General features: G+C 42.6%; 3 protein-coding genes across 12 annotated transcripts in view; 1 reads left to right on the top strand and 2 right to left on the bottom strand.

The window, feature by feature from the left end:
* The first annotated feature begins 5,797 nt into the window (after nt 1-5,797).
* On the top strand, nt 5,798-10,772 carry LOC118373771 (interleukin-15-like). The gene is made up of 6 exons (XM_035759997.2): nt 5,798-6,087; nt 7,061-7,155; nt 9,641-9,758; nt 9,912-9,959; nt 10,215-10,367; nt 10,607-10,772. Exons 1-6 carry the CDS (start codon nt 6,028-6,030, stop codon nt 10,712-10,714), a joined length of 582 nt encoding a protein of 193 aa, XP_035615890.1. The 5' UTR covers nt 5,798-6,027; the 3' UTR covers nt 10,715-10,772.
* A 525-nt stretch (nt 10,773-11,297) lies between these two features.
* Nucleotides 11,298-12,426, bottom strand: LOC118373770 (B-cell lymphoma/leukemia 10-like). The gene has a single exon (XM_035759995.2). The coding sequence runs from the start codon at nt 12,218-12,220 to the stop codon at nt 11,612-11,614; it is 609 nt and encodes a 202-aa protein (XP_035615888.1). The 5' UTR covers nt 12,221-12,426; the 3' UTR covers nt 11,298-11,611.
* A 140-nt stretch (nt 12,427-12,566) lies between these two features.
* Nucleotides 12,567-20,023, bottom strand: part of LOC118373765 (type II inositol 3,4-bisphosphate 4-phosphatase) — a 263,035-nt gene continuing 255,578 nt past the window's right edge. For 7 of the 10 annotated variants that reach the window (XM_052486795.1, XM_052486797.1, XM_052486798.1 and 4 more), the window contains one exon: nt 18,834-19,042. In XM_052486795.1, coding sequence (XP_052342755.1) covers nt 18,859-19,042 — 184 coding nt within the window. In that variant the 3' untranslated portion in view covers nt 18,834-18,858. Of the gene's footprint in view, nt 13,953-18,833; nt 19,043-20,023 lie in introns of those variants that run through there. The other 3 variants (XR_008086480.1, XR_008086479.1, XM_052486796.1) reach the window with 3 other exon arrangements.

Below are 20,023 nucleotides of genomic sequence, written 5' to 3'. Positions count from 1 at the left end.
CCAAAATAAAACTGGCCTTGACAGCAGCCTGGCCTTGTGATTTGGCTTTTTGAACAGAGCCTGTCGAGATTTGAGGCCTCGTTTTAATTCCTCTGCCTTTTGTAGCCTTTGTTCCATGTCCATATTCTTGTTTTTGTCCGCGTGTTTCGTTTCATAATGTCGTCTCAGATTATACTCTTTCAGTACCGCCACACTTTCTCCACACAGAAGACACACAGGTTTTCCAGCTACCTCCGTGAACAAATACTCCGACTCCCACCTTGTTTGAAACCCCGGTTCTCAGTGTCCACCTTCCGTTTTGCCATTTTTGATGGGTATCTGAAAGTTAATTTTACTGTGATGCTGACAACTGCTGTGCCAATAAATATTGAAATGAAGCAGCCTACTGCTCGGTGCGTCACCGTTGCATTGTGGGAAATGTAGTATTGGTGCGTGTAAAAGATCTGCGGGCTGCCGGCTTGCTGCGGTCTGCGGGCCGGTTCTAATAATAAATCAAGATCATCCCAGGGGCCGTAAAAAACCTTCTCGCGGGCCGGATGTGGCCCGCGGGCCTTGACTCTGACATATGTGACTTAGAGGATGTGAGCAAGCCTACCTTCTTCCTGAGGTGTCATGGTCAGAGGTTCTTTCTCCCATGCCTTTTTTTTTTACTATTGCCTTTGATATATTTGTGGTCTAGGTGAGCAATGTGCTCTTGGCACATATGCCTGTGTGTTATGTGGTTCCCCCATATGCCCTTCTTCACAGTCCTTCAGCTTCTCAGCCTCATTTCCAGACTTTCCAGTTCTGACTGCCCTGTCTGGGTCTGGCTGACCACGCTCAAAGTTCTCATGCTGTGGCGTTAAATTAGTTGAATCCCTGTGCCTCTGTGTGGCCTGTTCTGCCACTCGAAGGTCCACTCTGTTGCGTCTGTAGAGTGTGCCATCCACAAGAAACGTCCACAAGAAATGACTGAGGAGCGGCCCTCTTCAGACAGGAACCGAGCCTCCAACGTCCTGTGCGTTGGAGGCCTGATAACGGTCACATTCTGATCTCCAACGTTCAAGTCATGGATGTCTCTGGCAGCCACTTTAGTGTGATTTGGCAATCCTCCTTTTCTGTCTACGTTTCTCAGTGACACACACAACCACAGAGGGCTGCCCATGGTGGGCAAACTGGAATTTACACTGTGTCAGCTGACACGTTTAGCAGTGGCTTCACCTCCCAGTAATCTGAGTAATGATCAACCATGATCAGGAAGTCCTTCCCTGCGTAGGCAAAAAGGTCCATGCTCACTGTTTGCCAGGGGCGCTCTGGGATATTCATGTGACACCGTTGATTTGTTTTGCTGTGCTCCTGCATATTCATTACAGGCTGAGCAGTTGGATACATAGTCCTTGATTTCCTCTCTCATGTTCGGACAGAAAAGTGTCACTTGCCTGTCTATAGCATGTTTCCGCCATTGTGGCTAGCATGTATGCGGCTTAACATTTCCGCCCTCAGTGCCCTTGGAATAATAACACACTGTCCTCTGTACAGCACCCCGTTCTGCACGTTGATTTCATCACAAAATGACTAATAATCTCTTCCACTCAGAGAGGTGTCCTCTTTCACAGCTGGCCATCCTGAGAGAACAACTGACTTTAAGTCCTGTAAAGTCTTCATCGACCTCAGTGTACTGTAAAATAGGACAGAACCTGTGGTTTGTAATATTGAGATGCCTGTGCCTGGTCAATGTGTGTGAATGCAGCCTGCTCACTCTCTGCGTTGCTCACAGTGTGTTGTGTGTGTGTGTGTGTGTGTGGTGCGTCTGTCCTCCTGCCTTCTGTTGTTGCTCTTCTCAGAGTGTTGCTGATGTACATTTCTGGCCCAGGCTTGTAGATGACACCCACGTTGTAGTTTTTGCAACTGTTCATGATCTGTCTCAGCTGTTATTAACTCTCTGCCATAGAGATACTGATAATCTCTACGATGTAAATACAATACTTAAACATTCCTTGTCTATTTTTGATCCGTTGGCGTCAATGCTCACAAAACAAACTCCACGGGCTGTCCTTGTTGCGTTAGGCAGCACCCTAAGCCATTCTTACTTGCGTCACTCTCTTTTTGTCATGTAATGTCACCTGACCTCTCATGGGTGCACTCTCCTGTGGTTTGTACCTCTGCTGTCTCTCTGTTGCATTCACTGTATCCACTTGTAATTCCATCTATCGTCCTCATGTTTCTCAGTAACCTCAGCTACACTTCATATTTCCTATAGCCTCTGGTAGACTAAAGATCCCGTTATTGTAGAAATCAGCGTCTTGTTCCTTCACTCGCAATGTCTAACACGAGCTGCTGTCACGTTGTCTAATGATTGGAGACAGGCGCAGGAATACGTAATAGGGGGTTTTATTCTCTCCACCCAAACAAAAGAGCGAGGTGTAAACCTCTAAATAATATACGGGACGAGACCCGTAAAACAAGTACACAACAACACGTAGCATGGAAGCCGAAACAACAGCACAGGTGCTCACAGGATCAACGGACATGGTAACAATAACCGACAATGGGGAACAGAGGGCACATATATTACATACTAATCAGGGGGAATGGGAACCAGGTGTGTGTAATGAGACAAGACAGTCCGGGGTTGGTGGTAATGAGTCCAGTTCAGTGGTGAGGTAGACCTCTGGAGCTGGTGAATGGAATGAGCAGCAGTACCGGGGGGGATCCATGACAGCCACTCTCTCATCTCGTCCCTCAGACCGCAGTACTGGCATGTTGTGGCTCTCTCCAGCAATCGAGTGATAAAACTGTTCATCTGTATCCTGTTTGCAGCAGCTACAGAGGGATCTCTCATATATGACATTTTTCTGTGGTCTTGAAATAGTCCTCCAAAGCATCTAGAATAGCAGCATCGTCATTTCTCTGATCAGCAGTCAATGTGAGATTATGCATGTAAATATGCCGACACTCACTGCCCATTAACCCTTCGTGGTTCAAACTTCTTCCATTTAAGAATGATGGAGGTCACCCTTGGTACCCTTCCCCAGATCTGTACCTCAACACAATTCTGTCTCGGAGGTCTACAAACAATTCTCTCGACCTCATGGCTTGATTTTTGCTCTAATAACATGCACTGTTAACTGTGGGACCTTATAGATCCACAGATGATGCAATCTCTATTGCACTCCACACTGCCCTGCCACACATGGACAAAAGGAACACCTATGTAAGAATGCTATTCACTGACTACAGCTCAGCGTTCAACACCATAGTGCCCTCAAATCTCTTCACTAACCTAAGGACCCGGGGACTAAACACCTCCCTCTGCAACTGGATCCTGGACTTTCTGACGGGCTGCCCCCAGGTGGTAAGGGTAGGTAACAACACGTCCACCACGCTGATCCTCAATAATATAATAATAATAATAATATATGCCATTTAGCAGGCGCTTTTATCCAAAGCGACTTACAGTCATGTGTGCATACATTCTACTTATGGGTGGTCCCGGGAATCGAACCCACTACCCTGGCGTTACAAGCGCCATGCTCTACCAACTGAGCTACAGAAGGACCACAATACAGGGGCTCCTCAGCTGTGAGTGCTCAGTCCCCTCCTGTACTCCCTGTTTAATCATGACTGCACGACTCCAACACCATCATTAAGTGTGCCGATAACACAACAGTGGTAGACCTGATCACTGACAACGATGAGACAGCCTATAGGGAGGGGGTCAGAGACCTGACTGTGTGCTGCAAGGACAACAACTTCTCCCTCAACGTCATCAAGACAAAGAAGTTGATTGTGGACTACAGGAAAAGGAGGACCGAGCACGCCCCCATTATCATCGACGGGGCTGTAGTGGAGCAGGTTGAGAGCTTCAAGTTCCTTGGCGTCCACATCACCAACAAACTAACATCGTCCAAGCATACCAAGACAGTTGTGAAGCGGGCACAACAAAACCTATTCCCCTCAGGAGACTGAAAAGATTTGGCATGGGTCCTCAGAACCTCAAAATGTTTTACAGCGGCACCATTAAGAGCATCCCGACGGGTTGCATCACTGCCTGGTATGGCAACTGCTTGGCCTCCAAGGGCTTGTAAGTAAGCATTCACTGTAAGGTCTACACCTGTTGTATTCAGCGCATGTGACAAATACAATTTGATTTATATAGACAGCTGTGTGCCTTTCCAAATCATTTCCAATCAATTGAATTTACCACAGGTGGACGCCAATCAAGTTGAAGAAAATCTCAAGGATGATCAATGGAAACAGGTTGCACCTGAGCTCAATTTTGAGTCTCATTGCAAAGGGTCTGAATACTTATGTAAATAAGGTATTTATTTTTAAAAAAAACTTTTAATCCCACACTGTGATGTCACAGAATTGTTTTTAGGAACTTATCTTTTTAACCATAGATCATAGAAATGCTGCATTTTCACATACTGTTTGTAGACACCGTTTTGATGCTAGATATATAGGCCCTAGCCTTAATGAATATGATTTTGAAAAGTGGCATAGTTGCGCTTTAAGACTAGGTTTCAGGAAATGGCTTCTTTTTTTTTTAGGGAAATTGACTGACCCAATCCAGACCTACCCTACCCAACTTTAGACCTACAGAATCTCCACCTTGTCAGACAATACTAGGAAGAACCCTGGAGTGTATTCATTCCGCCGATCTGTTGCAAAATGTTTATTAAACGGACTTACCTGGAGTTTTCCAATAGAAACTCACGATTTAGTTGCAAAACAGAACATTTTGCAACTGGACTAATTACACCCCAGATTTGACATTTAAACATACAGTATGTTAGCTGCTGAAGAGCAGACAATTACCAACAGTTTATAGCCTACCATTCATATTGAGCCAGTCTTCTGCCAACAGCATTATTATGCTTAAAAAGGTGCATTTGCCTATGATTTGAGCAGTGTGGGGCCAGGTTCAAGGTTGGCAGGTCTGGAATCTGTAAACTGTGTGGAAGCTGTAGCTGCCCTATCACTGCTAAGTCAATAGGATCTAAAACCTCAAACGTTATGCTCTTTCTGTAGGCCTATGTTAACTGTAGATTCATTTTTGTATACAATAGTCTACTCTAGTGGCACTACAATGATAGTTTGAATAGTGATTTGTCAGTGTAATGTAGTATCAGATGTAGGCTACTTGGTTATGGGCAGTCATACATATTAAATGATAAGTAAGTCTAAAATCCATGACAGGCGATCAACCACTCCCATCTACCTCCAGTCAATGGTCAAACCCTACTCGAGTGATCATCAACTAGATTAAGCCGCGGGACGATTTTTTTTCTTGAGCAGATGGTCGGTGGGCCGGAACATAATACAAATAATTTGTAGAAGGCAAATTGACTGCATGATGCCCAAACAGATAGTGTTTGACTAAACATAATTTAAAACCTTGTTACGTTTGTATACGATCAAATGTTTCTCTCTTATGCGTGGGAATACTTGGGAAATATGTTATTCGCATTGTGCAGCCATCCATCACCCATTATAGGCATCATCAAACACGGGTGTGGTATATGAGTGGGTATTAAATGTTTACTCTCCTTGAGCCGGGTTTTAGAATAGGTTCTGGTGGACTAAAACACTATATTAATGGAGACATTCTTTGTGTAATCTCCAGGAATTTCATATAGCATTTCTTTCGACTTTCTTTCACTGCAAAGTATAATTGGATTACAATGAAACATTTACAGTATTAGAGGTAATTTTAATTAAATAGTCATTCATAGACGTTGGGGATTGACATCAAACACCGGCTTCCATGAGAGTATGACGATTGCGTGAGGGTGGGTGCAACATTTAGGCTACAGCAAACCCAGCGCCGGTGAGCGCGCCATTGCGCACATCATGCGTTCAGGGCGAGGGCACAGAGTTTATGTCCTCGTGCAATACACGAGCCAAACGTTTCTTTAATCGGTATACTTGTCATAATAACGCATGGTTGGAATTTACGACACATGGAACGGATAACTCTCGGATAATGTTAAAATGTGATCTTGGCTTTTGCCCTAACTGCTCGGGGGGCAGCGAACAACGCGGATGACAGGTTTTTTGACAGTGCTCCTTTTTTGTATTCGTTTATTGGAGCGCAGGACAAAGGTTTTCAATTTACAAATATTCAATTGTCTACCATTAGCCTACATTGTATAGGTTATGTTCGGGTACAATATTGGATATTTGACAGGCTACAAGTTTATCACTAAAAAGTAAAGGTTCTAGGGAGTTCCTGCGACAGTCTGACTTCTAAACTTGTTTTATTGAATGCCTAATGCATATGCCTGGTGATTAGATGTATTTAGCCTAAACCACGGCTTCTATTTACATTGCCTTCTGTCATGTTATTCAGCCACACGGTGAAATTATCGGATCGAAGTGCTTCTTTATGAAACAAAGTCCACGCGTGGCACACTGCCACTATGTTTATAACCGACATATGACTTTGTCAATCACAGGAGTTTGGAAATAGATTGTTGACTTGTGATGACTCATCCAGCCTACTGACATTGACGTTAAAAAGAGATTGAAAACACGTTTTTTTTTTCAATAGCTTGTCCTCACACGGACACAATTGACTGATGGGTCAATTAACTGTAAATGACATTTAAACCAATTGGTGCTGAAGTAACACGTCTGTAGATCAGACAACTAGTGGGCTATTTTGCCTTGATCTGGAGAGTATCTGACTCTTAAAGTTACAATAACCATTGTGGCTTTAGAAGCTATCCCTAAGGACTAAACATTGTTACCTATTTCAGAAATTCAAGAAGAAAGCTCGCTCTGTGTTAACGTTAAGATATATCAGCTAAAAACGGGGTTATTAAGAATATTTAGTGATAAATGCCAGAACTGTATGTTCTTCTGTTATTTTCCAATAAATGTATAAAAAAAGTTACTTTCTCCCAGAAGCTGTCAATAGTTAAAATACTTTCACTTTCACATAGTTTTGGCTGTGATCCAGCTTGGGGAAAACATCTAGCTCTGGGCGTTGACCAGCGCTAGAAAAACACCTTCCTGAGGATTTTGAACAACAAGGCATTCCCATGTGTCTTCTTTTTTTTGTGATTGTTTCTAGAAAAGTGTGCGATGGATCTGTCTCTTCTGGGGTTTCCATTACTATCAACACCAGTGTCTGAACATTGAGCTCTGGAATTGCTTCATAATATTGAGGTATAGCACCGTATGAAACACACACAGCAGCCTTGCTTGCTGCAGTTTGATTACATTTCTGATGTACGTGTTTTTACAGAGCGCTTGAAATGTAGCATAATCTAACCTAACAATTTCACAACTACCTTATACACACAAGTGTAAAGGAATGAAGAACATGTACATTAAGATATATGAATGAGTGATGGTACAGAATGGCATAGGCAAGATACAGTAGATGATATCGAGTACAGTATATACATATGAGATGAGTAATGTAGGGTATGTAGACAATATATTAAGTGGCATTGTTTAAAGTGGGTAGTGATACTTTTTTACATCAATTTTTCCATTTATTAAAGTGGCTGGATTTGAGTCAGTATGTTGGCAGCAGCCACTCAATGTTAGTGGTGGCTGTTTAACAGTCAGATGGCATTGAGATAGAAGCTGTTTTTCAGTCCCTCGGGTCCCTGCTTGCACATGTACTGACCTCGCCTTCTGGATGATAGCGGGGTGAACAGGCAGTGGCTCGGGTGGTTGTTGTCCTTTATGGCCTTCCTGTGACATCGGGTGGTGTAGGTGTCCCAGTGGGGCGTTGTGCAGACCTCACTACCCTTTGGAGAGCCTTACGGTTGTGGGCGGAGCAGTTGCCGTACCAGGCGGTGATACAGCGCGACAGGATGCTCTTGATTGTGCATCTGTAAAGGTTTGTGAGTGCTTTTGGTGACAAGCCGAATTCTCTCAAACAGCTTCACCTGGAATGCTTTTTCAACAGTCTTGAAGGAGTTCCCACATATCCTGAGCATCCCTTCACTCTGCGGTCCAACTCATCCCAAACCATCTCAATTGGGTTGAGGTCAGGTGATTGTGGAGGCCAGGTCATCTGATGCAGCACTCATCACTCTCCTTATTGTTCAAATAGCCCTGACACAGCCTGGAGGTGTGTTTTGGGTCATTGTCCTGTTGAAAAACAAATGATTGCCGCATAATGCTGTGGTAGCCATGCTGGCTAAGTGTGCCTTGAATTCTAAATAAATAACAGACAGTGTCACCAGCAAAGCGCCATCACACTGCCTCCTCCATTATTCTCAGCGGGAACCACACATTCGGAGATCATCCGTTCACCTACTTTGCGTCTCACAAAGACACAGCGTTTGGAACCAAAAATCAGAAATGTTGGTTCCATTGGTGTCCTTTAGATTTGGGGCGGTAGGTAGTCTAGTAGTTAGAGCGTTGGGCCAGTAACCGAAAGGTTGTTGGATCGAATCCCTGAGCTGACAAGATAAAAATGTTGTTCTGCCCCTGAATAAGGCAGTTAACCCACTGTTCCACTGTAGGCTGTCATTGACCATAAAGGCCTGAATCACGCAGTCTCCTCCGAACAGTTGATGTTGAGATGTGTCTGTTACTTGAACTCTGTGAAGCATTTCACTGCAAATTGAGGTGCAGTTAACTCTAATGAACTTATCTTTTGCAGCAGAGGTAACTCTGGGTCTTCCTTTCCTGTGGCGGTCCTCGTGAGAGTCAGTTTCATGTTGGCGCTTGATGGTTTTAGCGACTTCACTTGAAGAAACTTTCAAAGTTCTTGACATTTTCCAGATTGACTGACCTTCATGTCTTAAGAGAAACAACAGTCCATTTTTCTTATTTGAGCAGTTTTTGCCATAATATGGACTTGGATCTTCTGTATACCCCCCTACCTTGTCACAACACAACTGATTGGCTCAAACGCATTAATTAAGAAGGAAAGAAATTCCACAAATTAACTTTTAACAAGGAACACCTGTTAATTGAAATGCATTCCAGGTGACTACCTCATGAAGCTGGTTGATAGAATGCCAAGAGTGTGCAAAGCTGTCATCAAGGCAAAGGGTGGCTACTTTGAAGAATCTCAAATGTAACATATTTTGATTTGTTTAACACTTTTGGTCACTACATGATTCCATATGTGTTATTTCATAGTTTGATGTCTTCACTATTATTCTACAATGTAGAAAATAGTAAAAACAAATAAATCCTTGAATGAGTAGGTGTGTCCAAACTTTTGACTGGTACTGTGCATTAATCAATTAGGGACCAGGGAGAAACAAGAACCAGCAAGTGGAACTTGAGGGGCTGATTTGTGCACCCCTAATAAAAATATGAATACATACATGCCTTTTTGACATTTTTGTTGTATTTATTTAACCTTTATTTTACTAAGCAAGTCAGTTTTAAGAACAAATTCTGATTTACAATGACTGCCTTCCCCGGCCAAACACTAACACGGACGACGCTGGGCCAATTGTGCGCCACCACTCCCAATCACGGCCAGTTGTGATATAACCTGTATTATTTCAGACTCCTGATTAGGCAATTTCAACACATTTTGTTTGACCATATGACTTATAAATACCTTAGTTTATTTTGTTCTGATTGTGGTAATCTCTAAGGACATATTAGTTCATTGTGTTGTGTGTTACGTTGTGTATCATCCCTGTATTCATCCGTACCTCTTCTATTAAAGCTGCCTGAGTGCCACCGCACATTTGCCCATTGCTGGTGCTGCTGAAACACACGGGATGACAATAGATGACGTTAAAGAGCTTCAGTCGGAGTTGAAAAACTTGAAAAGTACCATAGAAGTAAGACTACAGCTAATGAATATCCTGTAGTCCTGGTATGGCGCGTTTGGTGTGAAATTAGGGTAAAAGGGGAATTTTCAAAGGACGAGTAACGTGTGTGACATTGACGGATAAGAAAAAATAATTCATACAAATGGTTTTCTTTCTTGTCAGAAATCAGATGCCTGTTTGTATGCTCCTACCAACGATGACATCTACAATGTAAGGTCTTGTAGCAATATGCAATAAATATAATATATATTTTTTTGGTCCTTTGAAAATGCGGTGTGGGGCGTCATGGAAAAAAAGGGTCCAGTGTGTTAGAAATGCCAGGGCCGATTTCTGGTCCCAGTCCGCCCCTGTTTGTAATGCCATGATTAGAACACACGGCTTTTGCATACTTTATAGATTTTCAGATCAATATTTTATAGTCTGTGTATATACTGTAACACAGCCTGTGGTTCTGTTCTTCCCCAGGACAACTGCATCTTTAAGTTCATGCACTGTTATTTATTGGAGTTGGAGGTTGTCCTGTTCGAGGACATGTCGGTCACAGATAACTACCATGACCAAATAAAAACATCCATCTACCATCGGAAAAAGAATTTGGAAGAACATGAACGCCAATATGTAAGTCAACCTTTAAATAAGTTCTGAAGTTTATCCCAAATATGTATGGTACAGCAGCAATGTAGTGTTGTGAAAAGTCCTGACGCTTCATACTTCCAATTGTTCAACAACAATACATTTTTGATTGGCATTAATTTTATTAGCAGCAACAGTATTTTTAATGACAATGTCACTCTGCTTTCCAATGAATATTGTTTTCATCTAAATGTATTGCTTCTCTTTTTTTTCTGCATTTACAGAACAGTTCTAGATGCTCACCGTGTGAGGCACAGAGAGTTGCCAACTCCACAATATTCCTCTACAACATGGAGCGCCTTTTGGAGAGAATAGGGGAAACTGTCAGTTGAATATATTGTAAATATGTGTTTAAATGGTTTTTCATAAATAAAGTAGCAAACAATGTCATGTGTGTGTTATTCTACCTTTGGTCATGATAGTATGTGAAGAAATTGTGACAGCTAGTGCTCGTGTCCAAATGTATATTACCTCTCAGTTCAAGTGTAATTATAACTAGCTGTTTATATTTTTGTATATAATCAAATAACTTTTACATCTGTACTTTTGTCATATTTATTAATACATTTTATTGAAATGCCTATTTGGAGCTTTACATGTTTTTGTTTCCTCATCCATGTCATATGCACACTAACTGTCACTGTCACTAACTGTCACTGTCACTAACTGTCACTGTCACTAATTGTCACTAACTAGTTTCCCTTGAGTTTTTGTCAGTATGTCAAAATTGCACATCCTGAATCAAAATAAAATCCCAGAAAACATAATCATGTTGATTTGATAATTTCCTAGAATATGGGTGCCTGGCAGAAGTTCAAATAGGGACATGAAGTGGGACTGTGCCTCAAAGAAACAGGAAGCTGTGCCGTGCGCCATTTCCTGATACTGTGGCAGATGACGATATGAAACTAAAGCTCTCCAGTACAACTTTCTGGCACGCATCCATTTTGTAATAGTTCCGTTTTTTTTCATGATGGAGAACTACAGGATTTTTTTTGCATTTCAATAAAAGAACGTTTTCAGTAAAACATTTTATTGCTAGAATTGGCTTCACTGTACGCTTTTATGATCTGGAAAATAAAACATTCGATGACATGTACAGTTATGACACAATAAAACCTAACCCTTTACTGTCCCCATATAATCCAACCATCCAGGCATTCTCTATTACTCCATCATAGAGGGGGAGGGTTGAAAAGGAACGGATGGCGTGAAACTGGTCACTGCTCTCAGACTAAGGTCCCGGGCTCGGAGTCCTCAAGGGGCACTGAAGGGGCGCCCTGCTCTCCTGGTTTTGGGAGACTGTGTAGAGAAGAGACACTAACTCCTTCAGGAAGGGCACTCCAGGAGAAGGATGCTTCATTTTGACCCCACTTGTCTTCGGAGTTGGACAGAGAGGTTTGGATGGACTGTGCTTCACTACTGCCACTCTGCAACGACACAAAGGGAGTTCTCTCTTTGCATATACAGCCTGGCGAAGAACTACCTGCTGCTGACAAGATGGCCGCCTCTCTCCTCTCCATCTTCACCACCTCGACTTCGCTGGTGATCTTCCCGATGACAAAGTCCTTTGTCCTCACTCGGCGTATGGACTCCATGAGGTAGTCGAGGCCCCTGGGGTTCTCGGCTAAGTAGTCCAGCATCCTACCGGTCTTCTTGCTGTTCCCCACCCTGCAGCAGATGTCCTCGGCGTCGTCACGCGTAAGGACCCTCCTGGACCGGAGGTAGTCCAGATGGCGGTCTGCCACTAGCTTCTCACAGAGGTACGGACGCAGACGCTCCAATGCTTCCTTCTTGACCTCCGCCATGTCTTCGTCAGTGATACACCAGGAGTCCATTTTCCAGCCAATTGCCCATGAGCTCTTTAGTTTTCTGAAGCTGCTGCTCAGGCTCTGGAATGCCCAGTGTAGCCCAGTGTTGGAATTTCAGATAAGGGTTTGTAATATTAGCAACTGACTGAGATAATGTAACAAACCCCTTCCTAACCCTGGAGAGTCATTGAACTGGTTGGAAGCCAATATTGTGAAAATGGGAACTACCTCTGATCAGTTCCCTATCAGGAAACAATGAGGCGAGAATGTGTGTGTGCACATGCGTGTTCTTATTTGGACATTCCTGCCTCAGAGAGATCAACATCCATTGCCCTAATAAGATACAGACATTATGAAAAGATGAACACAGATATTAACATCCATCCCAAGCAATTTAATCAGATGTATTTAAATGAAATAAACAGGAATGCAACACATTGCAAAGCACAAACATACAGGAAGAGCCTTGGATGTTTTTGAATCTAAGACAGTGACCTTGAATAAAGCATAAAAACAGAATAAAAAAGGATATAAAAATAAATGTTATGATACAAAGGGGTTATGGTTTGGTTTTCAATTGACTGATTGTGGAGGGAAAATAAAGGAAAACAATATTTTCTAAACAAAAGTAAAGTTATATACAGCATGTGATAGATATGGCAGTAATTCAACAAATTTTGTGAGACACATTACGATTGAGTTTATTATTGTACAATTTTTTTTGAGGTGGTCTTAAACGCAACCATGATTGAGAATGAGAGGAGAACATATTAATGGAATTAAATTATATTTACAGTAAACTCTCTCAGGCTCCTTAAGGGACAGACAGCCTTCTACAAAAGAGACCTGAGGGAACATGAACAACAAGCTAAACGTGAAAGTCTGTTCAGCTTTTTTGCGAACTTATAGAACCTTTTCAAGGCTTCCTTCAAGCCATGTCTGACGCAAATTAGTTACTGTGTTTACATGTGCCAATGTGACTAACCTTAAAGGCATTTCATAAACAGAGCATGAGAAAGTATGCTCAATTGGCAAGCAACACGCTTCGCAGATATTACAAACGATGACCCAGCGAAGAAGAAAATTACAAAGGAACGCCTGAACAAGAAATACGGACAAACTTAACTCAGACAAAACAGTTTGTCCCAGCAACGTTACACAACATGGCCAATATCATTAACACCTACAACCTTTCATTTATTTTTTTACATCTGGACCTGCAGCGCATGGCTATAGACTATTTCTATTGCTACTATATTTACTGCTTGGATTAGACGTCGGGAATCATATGGTTTGTTTTTTACACCGGCTGTGTCCTGTTTCCCTACACTTCTCCCAAAGTGTGCACATGCACACTCCCTGTGGAGGGTGGAGAATCAGGACGTAGCCGTCTTAGTTCCTACATATAGGTTGGGTTCAGGAGTCAACCTTCCCATACGTCCCCTCCAGCGGCCGGTAGATCTTAGTTCCTACATATAGGTTGGGTTCAGGAGTCAACCTTCCCATAGGTCCCCTCCGGCGGCCGGTAGATCTTAGTTCCTACATATAGGTTGGGTTCAGGAGTCAACCTTCCCATAGGTCCCCTCCGGCGGCCGGTAGATCTTAGTTCCTACATATAGGTTGGGTTCAGGAGTCAACCTTCCCATAGGTCCCCTCCGGTGGCCGGTAGATCTTGGGGAATGCCATCAGCTGCAGCATGTTGAAGGCATACTTCCGGCATTTAATATTCTTTTGCACATTCTCAATCCGACATCCCTCCCTGGTTTGGTGGTGTGGCCATGATGACAAAAAGGAGGGAAGAAGAATGAAATGATGAATAATCTTCTCAAAAAGGAGGTCTGTGTTTTGAGTATGGAAAACAACAACCAACAACTGAGTAACAGACGGACAGATGGGAAGCAGATGACAGACAGACAACAGTTAAGTATCACCCGTAGGACAGCTAAGGTAAGGGACTGTACGTTATTCATAATAAGGGATACATCGAGAAAATCAGACCTCTCTGAAATTAAAATGGATGACCCTAATTTAGTCCAAATATATTTTCACCCTCCCCTGAACGCTTGAAAAAAGTGATCCTCCCTCTATCCAAAATAATAATGAAACATAGTATAGCTGAGAACATGCCTACCTTTCCCCCCACTCCTAGGACAGACCAGAGCCTTAGATATACAGATTGACAAACCGTTTTTTCACCTCCAGAGTGTTACATGGCAACATTGGGATTTTGATTGCGAGCTGGAAGGTCGTGGGTTCGCAGACCACCATGGACAAGCTTACTCTCCTTATGGCCTCTCAATGGCCATGGAGCTCTTGGTGCAACATGATGCCCGTGCAAATCATTATTTAAAACTGGGTTTGTCAAACTACGTCTAGGAAGGGACAAACAACCAAAGTCCCAGCAATTCTGCAGCCAAGGCAAGATCAAAATGTGCCCCCTTTTGCCGCAAATAGAGGATATGTTACCAGAAATTCTCATGTGGTCCATTATACGACTATCTAACATTATTTGCCTATATCAGCCCATATCTATCTATATATATATTAGTTTGAAACACTGTCTTGCAGTACTTGATTTTAGAAACTATGATGTTTGGTGTTAGAGCTCAGTGTCGCCAGCTGGAGAAAGCGATTCGCAGGCCAAGATAAAATAAATGACGCCTATCTATATTTATTTCCAGTCAATGTAAATAGCCAAATTTTTGCATGCATCCGGCCCATAAATTCAGAACGGTCCATAGCTATGTCTGCTCAGTCAGTAGCGAACATCCCATATCTGGCAGCTTGTCCAAGTGAATCATTTTCCAATTCTGTCAACTCGTTTGGATTTTAGTAGTGGATAATTATTTTGGATCTCCCTTCCTCCCTCCCTCTAGTCTGTAAACATCCCATACCTGGCAAGTTAATAAGACTGAGAAATGTTTGTGCACTGTGCCTACACTGTCAGCTGAAATCCCTCCTACACTCTGGGACCATTCCTATTCCCTGGGATCGCTCCTACACTCTGGGATCATTCCTATTCCCTGGGATCGCTCCTACATTCTGGGATCATTCCTATTCCCTGGGATCGCTCCTACATTCTGGGATCATTCCTATTCCCTGGGATCGCTCCTACATTCTGGGATCACTCCTGCATTTGCTGTTGTAGAGACAGAATAACAGTAGCAGTCTAACAGTCTATACACACTAACAGCAGTCTAACCGTCTAAACACACTAACAGCAGTCTAACCGTCTAAACACACTAACAGCAGTCTAACCGTCTATACACACTAACAGCAGTCTAACCGTCTATACACACTAACAGCAGTCTAACCATCTAAACACACTAACAGCAGTCTATACACACTAACAGCAGTCTAACCGCCGAAACACACTAACAGCAGTCTAACCGCCTAAACACACTAACAGCAGTCTATACACACTAACAGCAGTCTAACTGCCTAAACACACTAACAGCAGTCTAACCGTCTAAACACACTAACAGCAGTCTAACCGCCTAAACACACTAACAGCAGTCTATACACACTAACAGCAGTCTAACTGCCTAAACACACTAACAGCAGTCTAACAGTCTATACACACTAACAGCAGTCTAACCGTTTAAACACACTAACAGCAGTCTAACCGCCTATACACACTAACAGCAGTCTAACCGCCTAAACACACTAACAGCAGTCTATACACACTAACAGCAGTCTAACTGCCTAAACACACTAACAGCAGTCTAACAGTCTATACACACTAACAGCAGTCTAACCACCTAAACACACTAACAGCAGTCTATACACACTAACAGCAGTCTAACCGCCGAAACACACTAACAGCAGTCTAACAGTCTATACACACTAACAGCAGTCTAACCGTTTAAACACACTAACAGCAGTCTAACCGTTTAAACACACTAACAGCAGTCTAACCGCCTATACACACTAACAGCAGTCTAACCGCCTAAACACACGAACAGCAGTCTATACACACTAACAGCAGTCTAACTGCCTAAACACACTAACAGCAGTCTAACAGTCTATACACACTAACAGCAGTCTAACCGCCTAAACACACTAACAGCAGTCTAACCGTCTAAACACACTAACAGCAGTCTAACCATCTAAACACACTAACAGCAGTCTAACCATCTAAACACACTAACAGCAGTCTAACAGTCTATACACACTAACAGCAGTCTAACCGCCTATACACACTAACAGCAGTCTAACCGCCTAAACACACTAACAGCAGTCTATACACACTAACAGCAGTCTAACTGCCTAAACACACTAACAGCAGTCTAACCGCCTAAACACACTAACAGCAGTCTATACACACTAACAGCAGTCTAACTGCCTAAACACACTAACAGCAGTCTATATACACTAACAGCAGTCTAACTGCCTAAACACACTAACAGCAGTCTAACAGTCTATACACACTAACAGCAGTCTAACCGCCTAAACACACTAACAGCAGTCTAACCGTCTAAACACACTAACAGCAGTCTAACCGCCTAAACACACTAACAGCAGTCTATACACACTAACAGCAGTCTAACTGCCTAAACACACTAACAGCAGTCTATACACACTAACAGCAGTCTAACTGCCTAAACACACTAACAGCAGTCTAACAGTCTATACACACTAACAGCAGTCTAACCGCCTAAACACACTAACAGCAGTCTAACCGTCTAAACACACTAACAGCAGTTTAACCGTCTAAACACACTAACAGCAGTCGAACTGTCTAAACACACTAACAGCAGTCTATACACACTAACAGCAGTCTAACTGCCTAAACACACTAACAGCAGTCTAACAGTCTATACACACTAACAGCAGTCTAACAGTCTATACACACTAACAGCAGTCTAACCGCCTAAACACACTAACAGCAGTCTAACTGCCTAAACACACTAACAGCAGTCTAACCGTCTAAACACACTAACAGCAGTCTAACCGCCTAAACACACTAACAGCAGTCTATACACACTAACAGCAGTCTAACTGCCTAAACACACTAACAGCAGTCTATACACACTAACAGCAGTCTAACTGCCTAAACACATTAACAGCAGTCTAACCGTCTAAACACACTAACAGCAGTCTAACCGCCTAAACACACTAACAGCAGTCTAACTGCCTAAACACACTAACAGCAGTCTAACCGTCTAAACACACTAACAGCAGTCTATACACACTAACTGCAGTCTAACCGCCTAAACACACTAACAGCAGTCTAACAGTCTATACACACTAACAGCAGTCTAACCGCCTAAACACACTAACAGCAGTCTATACACACTAACTGCAGTCTAACCGCCTAAACACACTAACAGCAGTCTAACTGCCTAAACACACTAACAGCAGTCTAACCGCCTAAACACACTAACAGCAGTCTATACACACTAACAGCAGTCTAACCGCCTAAACACACTAACAGCAGTCTAACTGTCTATACACACTAACAGCAGTCTGTCTAAACACACTAACAGCAGTCTAACTGTCTATACACACTAACAGCAGTCTGTCTAAACACACTAACAGCAGTCTAACCGTCTAAACACACTAACAGCAGTCTAACTGTCTATACACACTAACAGCAGTCTAACTGTCTAAACACACTAACAGCAGTCTAACTGTCTATACACACTAACAGCAGTCTGTCTAAACACACTAACAGCAGTCTAACCGTCTAAACACACTAACAGCAGTCTAACTGTCTATTCACACTAACAGCAGTCTAACCGCCTATACACACTAACAGCAGTCTAACCGCCTAAACACACCAACAGCAGTCTAACAGTCTATACACACTAACAGCAGTCTAACGGAGGGAGAGAAAACTGCTTTTGAAGTGTCCTGGAGCATATCAGTACTGATTTATACGGCTCTATTTTTCCCCTGCTCATCAGAATCCTACTATGCTCTACTTTAGAGTAAAGGGGGAGATAGTTGGAGTGGGGAAGAAGAGTGAGGGGGTTCCACTTCCACTATTCCAGAGGACATAGGAATCGTTGAAAAGATGTAGTACATTACTAAAATGTAGAATCTTAGTAAATAAATCACAGTCTCTATGAAGAGGAGGGTCCCTCAACTAACAGGGGTCAACTGGAGGTTATGATAAGAACGTGCCCTCAAGCTGCTTGGAGTTAATACTGGAGTGTGTAACAGTGTGATCGGCTTCAGTTACGCTGTTAGCACTTTGGTACCTGTGCCAGAGCAGCCAACCAGAACGCAATGCTAGCTCTCAGAACGTTAGCTCTCTGTCATTGACATGAAGAGATAACTGTTTATCGCCAGTCCTTCTGATAGTATTATATGGCCAATGCTTTTGGTACGGGAGAAAAAAGACTCCAAGGTTCAACAGTATGGCATCTGTGAAAATAGAGAAAGCTAATATGTCTTAGCGGAGAGAATTGATTTTCTTAATCCCTTACATTCTAAATCGATTCCATCCTATCCTCAAGCCTGCTAGTTGGATTAACAGGCGAAAGCTTGTGTTTGATTGTACAAATTAAATGATGTATCCACCCAATTACCCTTTCAAAGCAAAATCAATGAAATCACACAAATTCCATAATCCCTCCCTCCCTCCCAAAAAACAAGCTGCACAGACAGAAATCACCACCCGACGCACACAAGGTTAGTACATGGCATCATCAGCAACTTTATTGATATTTTGCAAGCAGAAAAACAAGACTTAAAATTAACCACACGACCAGCAGGTGTGAGCTGACAAGCAGTAGGGCGATGGGGTAGAAGTGTCGCGAGGCCGGCTTGTTCTCCGCTACAGAGCACGCCGCCTCGGGGTCCGAATCCCACTGACACACTACTTCTCCCTGGGTGAGTCGACTGCCGGGCGAGGGGCGAGGAGGTGAGACAGAGAATAGACAGAAAGAACCGGTGGGTTAGTAAAGGAGAGACCCCTGACATGGGCCAAAGACACCCAACAAGCACAGACGCATGAATGGATGAATGGGTAAATGGAAAGATGAATGGATGAATGGGTAAATGGAAAGATGAATGGATGAATGGGTAAATGGAAAGATGAATGGATGAATGGGTAAATGGAAAGATGAATGGATGAATGGGTAAATGGAAAGATGAATGGATGAATGGGTAAATGGAAAGATGAATGGATGAATGGGTAAATGGAAAGATGAATGGATGAATGGGTAAATGGAAAGATGAATGGATGAATGGGTAAATGGAAAGATGAATGGATGAATGGGTAAATGGAAAGATGAATGGATGAATGGGTAAATGGAAAGATGAATGGATGAATGGGTAAATGGAAAGATGAATGGATGAATGGGTAAATGGAAAGATGAATGGATGAATGGGTAAATGGAAAGATGAATGGATGAATGGGTAAATGGAAAGATGAATGGAAGAGTGTAAGTCCCACATGAATAGAGGAGTTGAAGTATGAAGGGGGCGAGTAGAGGCAGGCACGATCATTTATCTGGATCTCTCCTCTTTCAATTATTTACTTGAAAATGATTTGGACAAAGCTTTGGATGCGTTCTGTTGCACCTGTTGATTTCATGTAGCCAACAGAAAGGGACAGTTAAAGATCTCAACCCAAAACTTAAGGAAATGTGATAAGCCTTACCCCCACATATCCAGAACAAGCCATGATGAAACCAGACCATTGTGGAGTTAGAATGTACACTTGGGTTCAGACTATGTCAATATTTAAACAAGACATGGATAAAATAAGGGAACAGTGTCAGTAAATGTACTGACAGAGAGATAGTCAAGCTTCATAAACATTAAATATTTATTTAACTAGGCAAGTCAGTTGAGAACAAATTCTTATTTACAATGACA

The sequence above is a fragment of the Oncorhynchus keta genome, chromosome 29, assembly GCF_023373465.1.
Source record: "Oncorhynchus keta strain PuntledgeMale-10-30-2019 chromosome 29, Oket_V2, whole genome shotgun sequence".
In the NCBI taxonomy this organism is placed as follows: Eukaryota; Metazoa; Chordata; class Actinopteri; order Salmoniformes; family Salmonidae; genus Oncorhynchus; species Oncorhynchus keta.
Note: the sequence above shows the minus strand (reverse complement) of the source record. Positions and strands in the feature narration are given on the sequence as shown.